The 17,186-nt window shown below is 35.8% G+C and overlaps 2 protein-coding genes across 4 annotated transcripts in view; both read right to left on the reverse strand.

Annotated features, from left to right (window-relative positions):
* Positions 1-1,404: 1,404 nt before the first annotated feature.
* On the reverse strand, positions 1,405-6,006 carry LOC132292183 (adenylosuccinate synthetase 2, chloroplastic). The gene is made up of 4 exons (XM_059790335.1): positions 5,573-6,006; positions 2,993-3,685; positions 2,335-2,646; positions 1,405-1,999 (listed from the first exon to the last, which is right to left on the reverse strand). Exons 1-4 carry the CDS (start codon positions 5,903-5,905, stop codon positions 1,829-1,831), a joined length of 1,509 nt encoding a protein of 502 aa, XP_059646318.1. The 5' UTR covers positions 5,906-6,006; the 3' UTR covers positions 1,405-1,828.
* Positions 6,007-6,758: 752 nt separating this feature from the next.
* The window catches only part of LOC132292199 (uncharacterized), a 20,924-nt gene continuing 10,496 nt past the window's right edge, over positions 6,759-17,186 (reverse strand). For all 3 annotated transcript variants that reach the window (XM_059790336.1, XM_059790337.1, XM_059790338.1), the window contains 10 exons: positions 14,942-15,157; positions 14,770-14,856; positions 14,543-14,677; positions 11,537-11,650; positions 11,160-11,407; positions 10,947-11,027; positions 10,407-10,638; positions 9,961-10,059; positions 9,677-9,862; positions 6,759-7,248 (listed from right to left, as the gene is read on the reverse strand). In XM_059790336.1, the coding sequence (XP_059646319.1) occupies positions 7,147-7,248; positions 9,677-9,862; positions 9,961-10,059; positions 10,407-10,638; positions 10,947-11,027; positions 11,160-11,407; positions 11,537-11,650; positions 14,543-14,677; positions 14,770-14,856; positions 14,942-15,157 (1,500 nt within the window). In that variant the 3' untranslated portion in view covers positions 6,759-7,146. The remainder of the gene's footprint in view (positions 7,249-9,676; positions 9,863-9,960; positions 10,060-10,406; positions 10,639-10,946; positions 11,028-11,159; positions 11,408-11,536; positions 11,651-14,542; positions 14,678-14,769; positions 14,857-14,941; positions 15,158-17,186) is intronic.

The following is a 17,186-nucleotide window of genomic DNA, read 5'->3' on the forward strand; positions in this document are numbered from 1 at the left end:
GCTCATTTCGAATTAGAAATCAACGACTCCGACTTGTTAGGTTCACGAATACATTCATAAAACAAGTGTTAGTGAGGAAAACATTTTTTTTTTTTGTTGTCAATTATTTTACCTTGACAAGAAATCCATTTGAATCATCCACTTTTTACTTTGGAAGATGAGAAAATACCATTATGCTAGAACTTTTGATGAAAGTAAAAGAAGCTGTCAAGTCACTGCAATTTTTTCATTTATTGGTGCGTACAAGCATTTTTTTCTCATCAATTTTAGGCTTGCGTTTGAACTCAAGCTCGAAAATGGCTTGGACGAACTGAGCTGAAGAAGTAATATTTAAGTTGAACTTGGAGACTCATATCTGCTCCACAAGAAACTCGAGTTCGAAACTCAGTTTTGATTGCCGAGCTCGAGCTTGGACGGCCACAACTCACATGCTTTGCTTGGCTCAACTCGTTGCGAACTTATCATGTGATAGAGAGAAGCAATAAAACAATCAAGGAAGCAATAAGAGTGATGATCTTTCTAGTCTCTCTCTGTGAATTTATATGATTCGGTTTGGTGCCATGAGAAAAATCAAAATGATCCTAACAGTTCTAATTTTATTAGAACTGACCACGAAATCAATTCAAACCATTAAAAAACGATTTGGATCGATTGGGATTTGTAGATTAGGTTTACCAAAAAAATTTAGTCCCATTAAGGCATTAACTATTTTTAACCTAAATCAAGCTTTATTCAACCTAATTGATGTTACTTTTAGATGAATTTTCCTTTTTACCCACCCAAGTGGTCAACCTAATTGATGTTACTTTTAGATGAATTTTCCTTTTTACCCACCCAAGTGGTGCAATTATAGTTTCTAAAATAACGTAATATCTCAACAAGAAACAAAATAGATTTAATAAATTTATTTTTGTAAATGAGAACTAAGATATTGGAAGTTTTATTAATACATTTTTGTAAATGTGATTGTAGCTTATGTTAACATTATTAACCAATCAATCAAATAGTACCATGTTGACAAACGGAGCCTAAACAACATAGTTTTATTATTGGTCTTTACATGTGCACTCCTAATTCTCACTATAGCACAATCACGCATGTCGGAGGTGCTACCGTTCCATTTTGGCAGCGAATCGCATCCCAAATTTATGACACTTATTCAGTGGTTCCAAACCTAACAAATATAATTTTAGAAAGGAAAGAAATAAGAAAATAAAATAAAATAAGAAGAAACAAATAAATGAAAACCAATTTCGGTCATACTACTACTACTACTACTAATAAACAATCTAAAGCAAAGACAGTAAAATTGAAATAATAATACCTTCTCCCCCGTCAATCAGACTTGAAAATGAGTTCCTTCAAGCTATCAAAGGCTAGTGATGCAAAATCGAAGAATTGAAATACTCAATAAACAACTAATTAACCATGAAAATAGATTAAAGCTTCCCATGCCCACCGCATTTCATGGGGATATGTCAAAGTCGGTAGAACCAAATGAGTTGGAGCAATTAAAGGTACAAAAGGTGATATCATCATTATTTAAAACTCCAGTAATTGCTACTACCAAAACCTCCTTTTCCAAGAAGAAATGCAACAAATTAGGACACCAAACAAGAATTCTCCATGTGTAGCCTAATACAATACAATACATAGAAATTAGAATTCCTAAATAAAAAGTTGCCTCCACAGATGAAGGTGGCATTTATGTCAACTAATTGATAACTTGTTTATCCAAAAATTAAACTCCTTTTGGAATTAAAATAAGCTTTGTCCTGCCACTGAGACAAGAGAACCCCTCCTGCAACCAAAGGGAAAAATCAAGAAATCATTTGTATATAAGGGCATCACGTCCGGGCCCAATACCAATGTAATGGATTGGCACACCAACAAGTTCTTCTATCCTTTCAACATATTGACGCGCAGCCTTTGGAAGGTCGGAGTAGTTTCTGATCTTAGAAATATCGCACTGCCAACCGGGCAAAACTTCATATTCCACCTAAACATAAGTAACATAAAAATAAATTCAGAAGGTGTCAAGGGAACAACACAATTTCATTTTTCTTTTATTACGGTTGATGCCAGCATATGCATGAATTCATTTCATCGTATTGTTTGTATCCTTAACAATGGTTTTAGGAGTTCCAAATGCACAGAAAACAAGGAGATCAACTGGCATGCCCTAGGTGGCCTTTTTAGTTCAATATTCTAATCAGCGGGATAGCAGAAAAAAATTGAATTCCATCATGTATCCAAAGAAACAGCTAGTGGAAGCTTGCGAATAAGTCATAAAAAACCATCCAAATGAATGTTTAAGAAGAAAAAACTACTTGCCTTCAATTGCTCAAGTACACGAAGATCCGCAGGGAATGATCTGATTGGTGTATTGTCGAGCTGTTTGTAAGAAACACCTAACTGAATTTCAGGAAGATCCGACAAAACATCAAGTTTGGTGAGATTTAGAGAAGAAAACCCATTAATCAAACAGCAGTGTTTTAGAGCGACCACATCAAGCCAGCCGCAACGACGAGGACGGCCAGTAGTTGTGCCAAACTCCTGCCCAGCAAACCTAAGGAGGTCACCACCTTTACCCAAGATTTCGGTTGGGAAAGGACCTGAACCAACTCTTGTAGTATATGCTTTAACCTGCATTAAGAAAGTCTGTTAGGAACCAAAACTGGCAGGTAGTTGTGTCAAGCACGAAAATTGAATGCTTTTTATCATTGCATTTTCGTAATGTTCAAACACTCCCAGGAACTTGAGTTCCTTTTCCATAAAAGTGAAAGGGTACTGACTAACTAAGACAATCAGAAAGAAACCACATTATACAAAGAATGTTATTCTTAATATAATGTTATATTGCCCATCCTAGCAAATGTTTGTCTCTACAACTACTATGAAAAAGGTAAAGAACCCATCTCGCCTCCCCAACTCTGAAGAAGAAAAACTCTGAAGAAGAAAGAAAGAAAGAAATGGAAAAGTATCCACATACCACTCCAATAAGATCACCAATAACTCTAGGGGCAATGCCAAGACCAGTACAGATTCCCCCAGCTGATGGGCTAGAGGAAGTTACAAAAGGGTAAGTTCCAAAGTCAATATCCAACATGGTTGCCTGGCCACCTTCCACTAAAATTTTCTTCTTCTTTGCAATAGATTCATTCATGACATGCACAGTATCGGCAATGAAAGGTTCCAACCTTTCAGCAAATCTCTTGTATTTTTCAACTTCTTCCTTGAGCATATCTGGGCTATACTTAAACCCTTTGAATCTTGAAGCTGCATCTGACAATAAAAGATCAAGCTTCTGAGGAAAAGTGTCCATATGTCTCAGATCACATATTCTAATGCCGTTCCGGATGACCTTGCTCGAATAACAAGGTCCAATACCTCTCTTGGTAGTACCAATAAAGGAATTAGCAAGCTCTGCTTCTCTAAGCCCATCTACTATTTGATGGAAATCGAATAACAAGTGAGCACGGTCAGATACCAATATCCTTCCTTTGCAGGAGACCCCATTAGCTTCAAGGCCATCGATTTCTTTAAATAGACCCGGTAAATGCACCACAACTCCGTTACCAATAACACAAAGGGTTTCCTCATTGAGAATGCCTGATGGAACAAGGTGCAAGGCAAACTTCTTGCCCTCTGAATTGTAAATAGTGTGCCCAGCATTAGCTCCACCCTGTCGGTAAGAATATTGAAGATTTCGGACAGAAAATATTGCAACTCCCAGCAAATAAAAATTTTGTCATCAGGATCATGTAAAGCATGTTTAGTACAACCCAAAAAAAAGAGTATCTTTCACCAGCTATGTGGCTTGGTGTGCGTGTGCGTTTTTTTTTTTGGAGGGGGAGGTGGGGGAACAAAATGACGCTAAACTAGTTTCAAAATTTTCACCGGATGATGTACCCAGCTTGCAAAGTTTTGGTGCATCATGAACAGTCCCACAGTATATAACCTGATATGTTTATAAGTCAGTTGGCAAATATTTTTCTATGTTTTTAAAGAGTACAAGTAAGATCCTATGCTAATTCCTATCAACAATGCACATGCTACTTTTATTTCTTCATTGTTTTATTTATATAATACCTCCAACTACACAAACCCAAAAAAGAAACAGATTAGAATACACTAGAATAATACATTCTCGCATACAATGTCATGCCTCCGCCAATTCAACATTTCAAGTAAGTGTACATGGAAAAAATATAATTAAACAAAGATACATTTTTTTAATGCAAACAAATATGTATTTTTAACTATAACAATAGATATGTCTTTCATCAACACACAAGTGTCTGCAAGCACACAAAACCACCAAATTCAAAATAAATAGGGAATGAAACCTAACTATGTTCAGAATTTAGAATTTTGGAATAAAATAAACCATGAAAAAGGTAATATAGATCTTTACATGTAACAAATGTCTTAAAAGATAAAAAAGAAAAATAGGAAAAATTACAATTTGCGTCTTACTTTTGCATTATCAATGCATGCCCCACCTACCTAAGAAATTTTTTTTTTTTTTTGGGGGGGGGGGGGGTGAGTTCGAACTATGTAATTAAAGTTAGAAAAGTTTAAAAATATAGTTAAACGAGTCAAAGTTGTAAATTTACTAAATTTCAAGGAGACACAGACTAAAATTATTTTCAAATTCTCTATTTTGGGTCAATATACTAGTGTTTTGTGTTTTGAAAAAAATTGGGGGGCCAATTGAAATTTTTAATGAATTTTAGGGGCAATACCTACAAAGTAATTAATATTTAGGGGTATAATGGAATTTTTAAGAAAGTTTGGGGGGCATGGCCCCTGCTGGTCCACCCCTAGCTCCACCCCTGTACTAAGACGAAGACAGGAGACAGAATAACCTTTGGCATTAGTTTATGACAAAGTGGCTGTTTTCTCATACTCAAACTGAGACCTAATGCTTGACAGTCTGAGCTTTCAGATTACACTAACAATTGAATGTCAAGAAACTTACCAGCTTTCTTATTGCAAATGTTTCAGTTTCTTTACAGGAATTATTTCCACATTCTTATAACATATGATCATGTCATATCAAAATCGATGTTGATTTATCCCCCCATCATGAGTCAGTGTTGGCTTACAAATCAACTTTAATTTATTAAAGGAAAAACCTGATTACGTGGAGAAATTGAGTCAAAATTGAGTTCAAGAGGGAATTCAAACCAAACTAATGATTCACTAAACCAAACCGTGATATACAGTTTAACAGACTCATGTCCAACTCAAATAATTTCAATTTCAATTCTCTTCCTTAATTTTGTTATACATGGAGAATAAATATCCAACAATGGTAAATGCAATCCATATCATCCGTAAATCAGAATCGAAAAGAATTAATTTCAATCAAATACCCACTTTACAAGACCATGAGAAAGACACTATAGCTCTAATGCAATATGTGTTTCACACTGTATTTGTATGCATGTATGTATCAATATATACAATCCCTAAGATTTATATGTATATATATAAACCCTAGGATTTATCAAATATATCTATAAGCCCTAAGTAACCCATAAAAATGAAGCAGAGAACCGCATACCTGACAGCGTGCGACGATGTCGAAATGCTTGGCCAAGATATCGACAAGCTTTCCTTTGCCTTCGTCGCCCCACTGAGAACCCAAAACGCCTGAGACCTGACTCAGCGTCCCGATTCGAGTCAGTCCCGCGCTCGCCTGGTCGGCTACGGCGGACGACGACGACGAAGAAGAAGAAACGGACTTGACAGAGCACACGATGACCTTTCGTTGGTGAAAGGGAAGGTATGACCCACTACCACCACCGATTCCACAGCTCCTGTGGTTTCCGCCACTGAAACTCCTCTGTGGTGCCGTGATAGGGTTGGAGTCGAGTTTGAGAGACGAGAGGTTCATAGTGACTTTGCTGCTCCGACCAGAACAATGGAGAGAGAGAGAGAGAGAGAGAGAGAAAAGACAGAGAACTTTAGGGATGCAATACAGAAAAGGACCAGAGATTTAATTGTTGGTGACCTGTATAATTCTACCAGTAATTAGAAATGATCAAAATTTCTTAAAAAACTGTTTTTAGGTGTTATATGAAATAAATAACATTATTAAAAAATTAAATATAAAAATAATTTTTAATATAAAATTTTAATAATATTTAAGATTTTATTAATAGTTGATATAGAAATTTTAGAGTTTATTGATAAAAGAATTATTTTTATATATTTATAAAATTATATAATTTTATAAAAATTAAAAATATATTACTCCGTATAAAATAATTCTATAATTCTATGTATAGAATGATCACGTAGCCGACAAAGTTGAGGATTTTACTAGTAATTAAATATAGAATTTTTAATTTTTTAGGAATCTATCAATAACAAAATGTTACTTTGAATAAATTCTTCCAATTCAAGGGCATATATTTCAAACAAGTCCTTGAGCTTATTAAAATTATATATAAGATCTTAGACTTGTATTATACATATATGACCTTTTTGCAAAAAAATAGAAAAATAAAATAAAAATAGATTGGTCTGTCATCTTCAATTCGTCCAGTGTCCACTAAAACAATAAAGCATGGCAAACCATCACCACAAAACTATGCAACTTGTGGATAAATCTTATATTGAAGATCTCTAAAAAGTAACTTGTAAATACATCAGCATCAGCATATATATATATATATGTGTGTGTGTATAGATATATTGTAACAATGTAAACATCTATATGGGAGATGTACCATATTAACAATAAATTAATGAAAAAATTGCTGTCTCGGTTTTTTTTTTTTCCCGGATAAGTTCTTTCCAAGAATACACAATCTACTAAGAGCAACAAATTTGATCTTACATTTGTACTAATTTTCTAAAAGAAAAAAATACATGCTCGCATCTTTTTTTGGCCTCTGCAGGAAAATTGGCAACGGAATTATATATCAATAGGAACTGTGACTTTCAGTGTGGCTGGTTGCTGATGATGCACTCAGTCCAACTGTGCAACAAGTGTTTCAATCTAGGTCTCCTGCAAATGACAAACGCAGCTCGTGCTCAAGCTTCAAGGTGTATGCTTCTTTCTACCTCAAGAACCTCCAAATTATTACAATCTCAGGGAACTTGTTCCCTATTATATTCCATGCTTCAGTCTCAGTCGGTTCTTATCAAGCATCCTCGCGGTAACCCAAACTCCTTTTTCAGATGAGCAAGTTGCCTCCTCCAAGGGTCATTATGTAACTTGTAGTGTAACACCTTGTCAAGAAAAACACAATCCAAATTCATCAGCTAAGACTAGAAATATCAATCACTATAACTAAAACAAGAAGGAATGCACGCAGGTTTTCTGTGTCTATCACAAATCTCAGACATGGTATGCCGATGGACAGTTTTCAAGAGAATACCAGATGAAACAAATTCATTGTTTCACATAGCAGATAATTGCCATCTTTAACATCTCTGCACAATTGAGGAAGCAAAAGGATTTCAGGTAGATGAGACCGATAAAGTGTGCTTGTTATTGTTCGTTGCTCGTTGCACAAAAAGTCTTCCTTTCTTTGATTAATCAGTCACATAATACCAAAAAACTTAATGGCCACCATTATCCTTGCTTCACACCACATGAATAGGGTTGGTCGCATTAATTGTCTTTTTCCATTATTTTCCATTACATATTGGCCATCATATGACACTGTGATACTATAGTTTAATGTACGCAAATAACATCCAATGAGAGAACAGTATTTGCATTGCTCAATCCATTTCCATATGGTCCAAGGTTAGATAATAGGATCAATCATATTACAAAAACAGCAAAAGCATTTAATAAAACGAGTTATCTTGCACCAGGCAATGTCTCAATGTATCTTCACAGGCATCGCCTAAAGAGATAAGTTTAGAACTATACACGGACTGTGTAACAAAATGATATGTTGCAATACTGGCATAAATTGCACCCAACAATACTAGACTGTTAATATGCCCCAAAAAAAAAAAAAAAAACCAGAAAGAAGGAGCAAATGATGGGCGACAAATTTAAAACTTCTCAATATCCAGATTCTGTAAATAGGGTGGCATCACCAACTTCGTAGCAGACCATGTAATGTATATAAATTGTACATTTACTGCTACTTAAAAAGTGTAATTTCTAATAACTTTGTTCTTTCATGATCTTTGGGCTTACCACGGTTTTAGTTATTTCTACTTCTTCTTAAGGTAAAAATAGAGGCTTTGGTGACCAAATTCTAAAATTTCATACATTTTTGGGGAATAGCAAATCAACATGAAACTGCTCCTTTACCTGTATCAAGAAGGGAGAATTGCAAAGGAAATGGAAATTTCACATAATATATTTGCTCAAATAAATGAATAACAATGCAAAACCCGAGCCCAACCCAACAACTGACAGAAAAAATTAAAAGATGATGAAATCAGAAATGATTGACTGATTTTCGACCCTCCAGACATCCACTATGACATAAGCCGAAAGAAAATAAAAAATGTTGAGGTCAATTTATTGTTCCAATAGAACAACAAATTAACCTGGTACTTTGCACCAGATGCAACCAAGTGTATACCCTTATTATTCACCCAAACGCAAAAAACTACAGCCCGATTCACTGCACCCACAGACAAATTTATGTTTTTTCTATTATAATGGTTATATTATATTGTTTTAATAAGATTAGAGAAGGAGTCAATGTCAAATTGAAGGTCTCGAGGGGAGTCTAAAATTAGAAGGTTTTGGGATAAGTGGAAATAAAAAACAAAAATATGGAGCGTAACTTTAGTAAATCTAAAGATACAAACCAGAATGTAGTGAAGATTGAGGATCAAAAGGTACCAAAAAAAGAGTGAACATCTTCGTTATTTAGGCTTAATTATCCATAATGAAGGAGAAATTGGAGATGATGTTAATCATACAATCAAGGCAGGATGGGATAAATGGAGAAGTGCATGTAGTACATTTTGTGATGAACGATCTCGTTAAGATTGAAAGGGAAGTTCTATAGAACAATTATTAGACCAGTTTTACTCTTAAGGACAGAATGTTGGGCAGATAGGGAACAAATGTATAAAGTGAGTGTGGCGGACATGCAAATGTTGAGATGGATGTGCAGCAAAACAAGAAAGGATAAAAATTAGAAATGAACACAATCTTGAGATGGTTAAAGTATCGCCAATTGAAAATAAAATGATAATTAATCGGTTAAGATGGTTTGGACACGTGCACATGAGACCTTTAAGAGTGACATGATCCACACACAGGGTAATGCTAGTGGAAGAGCAAGACTAAAGTTGACGTGGGTAGAGATTCTAAGGAAGAATATGATAAGATGTGGTTTGATTGAGGCTATGGCCTTGCACAGAGCGGAAAAGAAGGATATGATTCATGTAGCCAACTCCAAGTAGTTGGAAAAAGGCTTTGTTTGTTGTTATTATAATCATTTTTCCTTAATTCCTAGGGATAACCCAGTGCTTATGCTCCATAAAGAACAAGTCTTGCAGGCATTTCAGGTAGCCCATTATTAGATCATAAAAATACACCCTGGCATTCCTTCATCTTAGCTTTGCCAAACTTCAGTCATGTGATGTGACAAAAATTTAACAGCATGCAATGCAGTTCCAGTTGGAATAATAAGAAATTGCAGCAGCTTTTTAGGCACAGGAGAGAGTATAACACCTGTATAAATGTGGCAAAGACATCATCATCACTTAATTGCAAGAACTTTACAGCCCAATCCTCTACCCGGCCAAATGCACTTTTTTGCCTCTCAGCCTCAAGTAATATAGAATCGCGATATAAAAACCGCTGCCAGATCTTGTGTACATTTGCCAACCTTAATTCAATTTCCGTCTCATTGAATCCCTTCAGGAAGCCAAACACATCAGTCATTCAACTCCTTCCAACTTCCAATAAAAGATGTCTAATCCCAATTGCATTAAGAGGAAGATAGTAGAAATTACCCTCAGAATTCTTATCATGTTCGAAATTTCATCTTCACGTATACGAACAGCAAAGCTTTCATAGTTGAGCACATTCTCATATGGCAGAAAGATCCCATCCTGAACATGGAAACCAAATTGTAGAAATATAAATGTGGGTTGTACTAATTAGAACATCACAGTGTGGATGCATTCATCTGAAATTTTCCTCTCAAATAACAAAAACTTGATGGTGCACATGGCTTGTCGGCAGTCCAGGCAATTACAAAAAATGATATCCTTCATCTCTAAAATGGCAGAAGGCCCCAAAATCAGTTTTAACCAAATTTCATCAGTAGTTAGTTGTAACATGCCCTCAGCAAGCCATAAACTGGCAAGAAGCTTAAAATCAATGATGGGCTTAATAAGAAACATTGTATTACTCGAGCTTGAATTTAGAAGAGAAACCAAAAAGAGAATCTAATAACCTGAATAACCACAGGAATGCAGCCTTGCAAAATACTATCTTCCATTCGACCACTCCACCCATCTCCGGGCATAACTCCACAGAAGATAGAAGTGGCCAAATCCTGGTGATAATTATCAGAACGTAGAGGAGTCACAATCACATCTTCTGCATGCTGTTTCCCAAGCTTCCCTTCCTTGTTTGGACTAGATGCAAACTCGTCTGCCACTTTCTGCCTGATACCCATACTATACCTGAATAATACAACAGATCTAACCAATAATATATCTTAAAAGCTTCCCATGTACAATATGTATATTTTAAGGTTACTTGGAAACTGGTATATGAACAACAAAAAATGAAACTGATTCAGAAAATGTTTGTTAAACAGAATTAAAACTTCAGAATATATCTCAAAATAACACCTTTTGACAAGAAGAGAGAAAACAGATGGGGGAAAATATGTCGAATATCATGACTACTCCAATATGAACAGTCCCGTGAATTTCAACATGATGGTCCAATCTTAAGAGTTTTCCAAATAGCACTTCATTTTACTTACGTGGCTTCTGGTCTTCCATTTTCAAAAGCTGGGCCTAGATTTCCATTGAAGTAAAATAGTATCTTCCGCTTCTCACGAGGCCTGCACACGTAATAATCAACAAATCCTATTGTTGGTAGCGTACATTAAAAAGGGGTCTGCTATGCACCCAAAAGCCAAAAAACTAGGGCAAAAACTTCAGTCAAACAATGTTTGCTTCGAAGAGACACATACGTAGCCCAAAGTTTTAAGCTTAAGGCATCTACATCAGGAACTTTCCATGCTGGAAGCACAAGATCTTTATCTGGGTCAAAGCATGGATGATTCCCTCTTCTGTCAGAAGGAATCCTATCCCAGTTGTCAGCCCAATATGCTGTTGTTGAGTGGTTATGCTTTGAATTTGTATTACCCCAGTGAACCAACATCATGCTGTTCCATATCTCCTTGGGGGCATAGCAAGCACCTTCATCCCATGAAAAGGACTGCCTTGAGATATAAAGGCAACATCCTTAGCAAATAATTATTAAACGTCCATACCATAAATAAAAGATAAGCATTATCTATCAGTAATTCTTTCCACACAAACAATATGTAAAGGTTTTCATCCATACCCAAATATGGTCTCTTCCTGATGAGCGGTTCCAGTACATATATTGCTCAACAATGTGATCATATGCCATCTTATAGAATTCCAGGGTAAGAGAACTCCTTAAGCCCCTGTGTTTCTGAAAATTAGTGGTACACACATTACAATGAAACACATGAATCCCACAACGCAAACAAATAGAGTTTAAGTTGAATGTACTGAAAGTGGAGAAGCATGAATTGAACATTTACAGAGTCAACTAAAAGAAGAAGAAGAATGAAATTGACAACAATAGAGAAAAAAAAAAATCAAATATGTGTAAAAATGTAAATAAATATATGACAAGACAAAACCAAGGCGTAACTCAAGTGGATCATATAATATGGGCATGTTGATCAGATGCACAAACATTCAAAAGTTGTTCAAATAATAAGGCTGGCCAAAATAAGAATGTTGCTATGGATGAGTGGCAATACAAAAAAGGGCAAATTACTCCAATTCCCCTGAGGTTTGTCCACATTACTCTTGGATTAAACTGTCTAAAAAATAACTCTGGCACCCCCTATCAGAGTTAAAAACAATAGGATGATTGACGCTAGCCGTAAATTTACTAAATTACCCCCAAATTTAATACAAAGTATAAGACATTCTGCTGATGTAAGCGAACCCAAGAATGAAATGACCAATTTTACCCTAAAAACTCTTTCTATTCCATCTTTCTCCTCCCTCCTTGTTTCTCTCTCTCGCCTCTTCCTAACATTCACAACCACCACCACCACCACCACCACAGCCTCAATCTCCAACACCACCGCCATGATTGCCACAACCACTGCCATCATGACCGCGAGAGCCATGGCCACAACCACCACAACAGTCACAGCCCCCCACCACATCCTTCTCCTTTGGAGCACCACTACAATAGCCCTAATCATTGTTAGTGTTTTCAAGGTCTGAAACCCACCACCATTTCACTCGCCATTTTTAGGGTTTTCAAGGTCCCCAATATAAAGAACCATTACATTCAATGCAAAAAATTTAAGAAACCGGACAACTGATGGAAATTTGAATTTTATTTTGGAGTGAAAGAATAATATCAGATTATAAATTATGATAACAAATTAAGAAGATAAACTAAGTGAGCGTGTAAGAGAGAGAGAGAGAGAGAGAGAGAGAGAGAAGATTAGAGAACTATAAAAAGGGAACCCTTTATTTAGTTCAGCATTTGAATTGCAATTCCTCAATAACTGTTTATCGCTGCCACCATTTTTACTGGGGAAAGCTTCCAGAACTCATCACTATTTTTAGTAGTTGGGGTAGATCAACAGAGGAGGCTATGGGGGATGCGGGTGCAACAACGACAATCTAATAAGAGGCGGGCTATTTGGTAGTGACGGAGATAGAAAATGATTTGAGAGGGGGTTGTTTTGAACAAAAATAAGGGAATTTTTTTAAAAAAACTTTAACTTAATAGATACGTTCATTTAATTACTCATACTTCCATTTCGATTATTTTTTTACCAAATACTCCAATTTTATTATCAAGTTAACATATTAAAAACTATTCAAATTAAAGAAATTCTAGCAGAAATCATGTTAATAGTATACTCATAAAATTTCTAATTTAAAAAGAAAAGTAGAAATTAGGAACTAAGAAATTTAATATTATCAAACTTAGATTTTTTTGGTAGACCAAGATGATAACTAAAGACAGCCTGGGAAAATTTCTGGTCAACCCATATTCAGAAAGCCGAGCATATTGTGAAGTTTAAAGAGAGAGATATAGAGGTAACGATTGAGGGGTATTTTGGGACAAGTATGTATAAGTGGTTTTGTTAAATTTTAGTGGGGGCATTATTAGAATTTTGACAGAATTTTAGGAATATAATAGAAAAAAAATTCAATGGGGGAGGCCGCCCATACATGGCTCTATGCCTTCTAGGTGGGTTGTTGGCAATGGAAAGGTGGGGTCACAATTATGGGGGCAAGGATGTACTCCGAGAGAGAGAGAAGCAGAAGTGGCGATGTGTGTGCAAATGTGTGTATGAGAGAGAGAGCTCGTTGTGGTGGTGAGTGAGAGAAGGGGGGGGGGGGGGGGGGGAGCAGTCATAAGAGAGATTTAGGTGGCGGAGGTGGCAAGAATAGGGGTTGGCGGAGGTGGCAAGAATAGGGGTTGGCGGTGGTGGAGGTGGCATGAGCATGACCTCCTGGTGGAGGATATATATATGACCTATTATATGTATTTATAGTAATAAGTGATTTGTGTCTTGAAATGGCGAGGTGTTTTTTTGTCCAAAATATAATAGTTTAAGTGGTTTTCATATGGTTAATAAGGTCAATTATTTTCATTTTGCTGCACGTAAGGGCATTTAGTATTTCATTTAATTTTAAACTGGGTTAGCGGTCAACTGACAGCAGAAGAGGTCAGAGTTATTTCAAACAAACCTCAAGGGAGGTTGATCACACTTTTTTCACTAGTTTAATCCGAGAGTAATTAGGACAAACCTAAGGGGAGGTTGAGATAATTTACCCTATAATAAAAGATAAAATAATACAATAATGTTGTTTTTGAGAAATTAAATATACCAATTGCCAACTGAAGACAAAATAAGGCACTGGTTTTTGTGATGGTTTAGTCATGTGAAGCAAAGACTAACTAAATGACCTAGTAAGGAGGAGTGAACTAACTCAAGTTTATATGACTGTGGAAGGCCAAAAGAAATGCTGGTTGAGGTGGTGATATATAAAACAGAATGGCAGAAGAAGGAACCATGCAGCCGATCCCAAGTGATGGTCCTATCGAGTTTAAGCAAAGATTAGTTGAGTCGAGTAGTGCTATTAGAGGTTTAAGAAGGAAGATAACTGTAGTTGGTAAGACAAGACTACAGCTTCATTTTTGATGACATGACATTTTATGGGTGATTCATTTGCAGAATACAAATTACAAGGATATGGAAATGTAATAATATGATATCTCTGAAAGCATCGTATTTAAAATGGTATAAGAAACCATTGCTCAAGTGCACTTCCATACCGCCATGCTCAAGTGGGGTGCATCATCCGCTCGAGTTATAATGCAGGCATCAAGAACTGGAACGAAGAAAAAGTCTGCTTCCTGACCATCTAATGTTCGATAAGGGCTAGCTAGGAGACTTTCGTAGAGTGCCATCTGTGAGTAAGGGGCATCACAAGATTACATAAATTATTAGCTAATTTTTATATTACTATTTAAATTGGTATTGATCTTGGTTGAAGTGATACCTGTGAACCATACAGCTGATCTGTCCACAATGTAGCATTCTTATCATCATAGATTCTGTTTACACACTCCAACTTGAAATGTCGTCCCTGCAATACCCAATAAAGTGATGAAAAAACCCAAAAAACTCACCCTTGGAATGTATCATGAATCACTATCAGTGTGCATTCTGACCTCAAGAAGAAGACTGTTGTACTCGGGGGGCAAATCATAAACATATATAAGGGGCCTTTTCTTTTCCACCACAGCATTGAGATTGAAAAGGTTCCCAGTGAGTTGTGCATTATCAGGAACATTAATCTGAGCTGGTCGAAGCCATCCAGGCCACTCTCTTATGGACGATAAAACAGATGGAATACTGCAATCTGTTCCATACCATCCATTGTCACACTGGAAAAGAAAAAAAAAAATACTAAATGGTTAGATGGTTGCAGTAAAGGAAAGAATGGTCTAGTATTGATAGATTCAACAACTCTCACAGTGTTTTCAAGCTGATTCAGTATACGGGAGTATAGTAATGAAATTCTCCACAACATCAAAAAATATCCTTCATCTACATATATAGGATCCTATCTATTGTTTACAAACAAACCATATATTATTTTTTAATTCAAGAACTATATAATAATTGCAGATATCATAAGTATCATGAAAAACTCCCGAATTATTGGTAGTTCTTTTTATAAGTAACCAATTTTGAAATTATTGTTGTGGATTGGCAAATAATTCCTATTTGATAAACATAACATTAGGCAATAATTTAGTGATTTTAAACTATATATTTATATAATTATAGGAATTTGAAATTTAGGATCTGAGGACTTTAAAAGAAGAGGTTCCAACAATTTATGGTCTTTGTAAGCATTTGTCCAACTTACGTTGGCATTCATAAAGATAATCATGGATAGTCAACAGGGATTTCTATGTTCTTTCTACAATTTTATGACAAGGCCTGGTATCTTTTTCCTTCTGGTCGATCTATACTAAAAAATTACAGTCTTATTATTACATTCAATATTCAGAGAAAACCTTGTGCTTTTCTCTTACTTATCCTCACTCTTGCAAAGTTCTATCAACAGATAGCATCATCATCTATTGGTAGAAAAATTATAATGGATGAAGAGATGGAAAGACTACTTAAGGATAGTTTATTTACTAATGTGACATCAAATGTTAGTTGTTAAATGATCACACACAGGAAGTGTGCATAAATCAACCTCAAAGTTATAGTTTTATAAGAGTCAAATAAGGCCAAACCAAGCATATATTGTCAAATTAGGTGTCAACATGCGGGTTGCAATAATTTTGGCCACTTATACATGGTCGATTTTAGGGCCATTACTTGGTTGGAACAAGGGACGAGATCAGGAATTTCATTCAATAGAGGCAATCACTTGATATCAGCTGTGAACCAGTACCCCAAACTTCAAACCCCACTGTCTATAGCAACAAAGTGTAAAATAAAACAAATATTGAGAGAAAACAAATTGCACACTGATTCCTACAACCCCCAAAAGAGGGATGGGGAGGCAAAGGCATCGCTTCAGCTACGTGCAATCATTGTGTTTATTTCCTTGTAGAAGAGTGGCTAGTACTTGAAGGAAAATTTCCTCCAAATCTCTATCTAGTTCCTTTTTGGGGTAACGAAGTCTCTAGCTATTTCTGCTAAATGTTTTACAAGCATATTTAACCAACTCCTTTAGATGTTAATGTCGCCATTTAGAGGCCTGCCACACGGCCATTTTCTTCTAGCTACCTCTCCTTAAGGTGTGGCCACATAACATTGTTGCTAATACTTAATTCCAGCCACATTGCAGTTTTTGGATCATCAAACAGATGGGTGGAGTTTTGGTGCAAATAAGAGCCATGGGATATAGAACTAGTGAAACGGGAGTGAAGTATCTCTGCATGAAAAGGGACTCCTCTAGATACTCTGATAAAATGTACCAAGATAAACAACTGTATAAATAGCCAACCAAGGTTGCTTATATTGTAAAACATTTTCAGGTAAAAGTAACTTCAATACAGAAACTTTAACAAAGATAGTAGCTCAAGATGATTAAAAGAAAAAAGAAAAAATAAAATAACAAAATAAGTAATGTCTTAGGTAAAAGTCAATTTCATAGAACTTGTAACAAGTTAGGCATGAATGATATTTTCATAAAAATCTTAAGAGGAAGTGATGCAGGACAGCATCCTGATATTTAAATGCCTTCTAAAATTACTTATTTGGTTAGATTACTGATGGTCTGTGGATTGGATTTGTAAAAAAGAAGTGACGTGTAATGGTTTTCAGAGGCAAATTGGTTAAAATAGACAAGGTTCAAAGGCATTGAGCTTTTATATCTTCACAAAGTAGCCTGTTGATATTTCTAGACAGCAATAAAAGAAGAGTGAAGAAGAGAAAATGGACAAATGA

The sequence above is a fragment of the Cornus florida genome, unplaced genomic scaffold, assembly GCF_030987335.1.
Source record: "Cornus florida cultivar Cherokee Brave unplaced genomic scaffold, ASM3098733v1 CherokeeBrave_3.0.0_Hap2_Chr02, whole genome shotgun sequence".
NCBI classification, from domain to species: Eukaryota; Viridiplantae; Streptophyta; class Magnoliopsida; order Cornales; family Cornaceae; genus Cornus; species Cornus florida.

Coding starts and splice junctions, on each gene's coding strand:
- LOC132292183 (XM_059790335.1), bottom strand. CDS start 5,905: ATGAACCTCTCGTCTCTCAAACTCGACTCCAACCCTATCACGGCACCA. Junction 3,686..5,572: donor ACATCGTCGCACGCTGTCAG/GTATGCGGTTCT, acceptor TCTTACCGACAG/GGTGGAGCTAATGCTGGGCA. Junction 2,647..2,992: donor TTGGTGATCTTATTGGAGTG/GTATGTGGATAC, acceptor TTCTTAATGCAG/GTTAAAGCATATACTACAAG.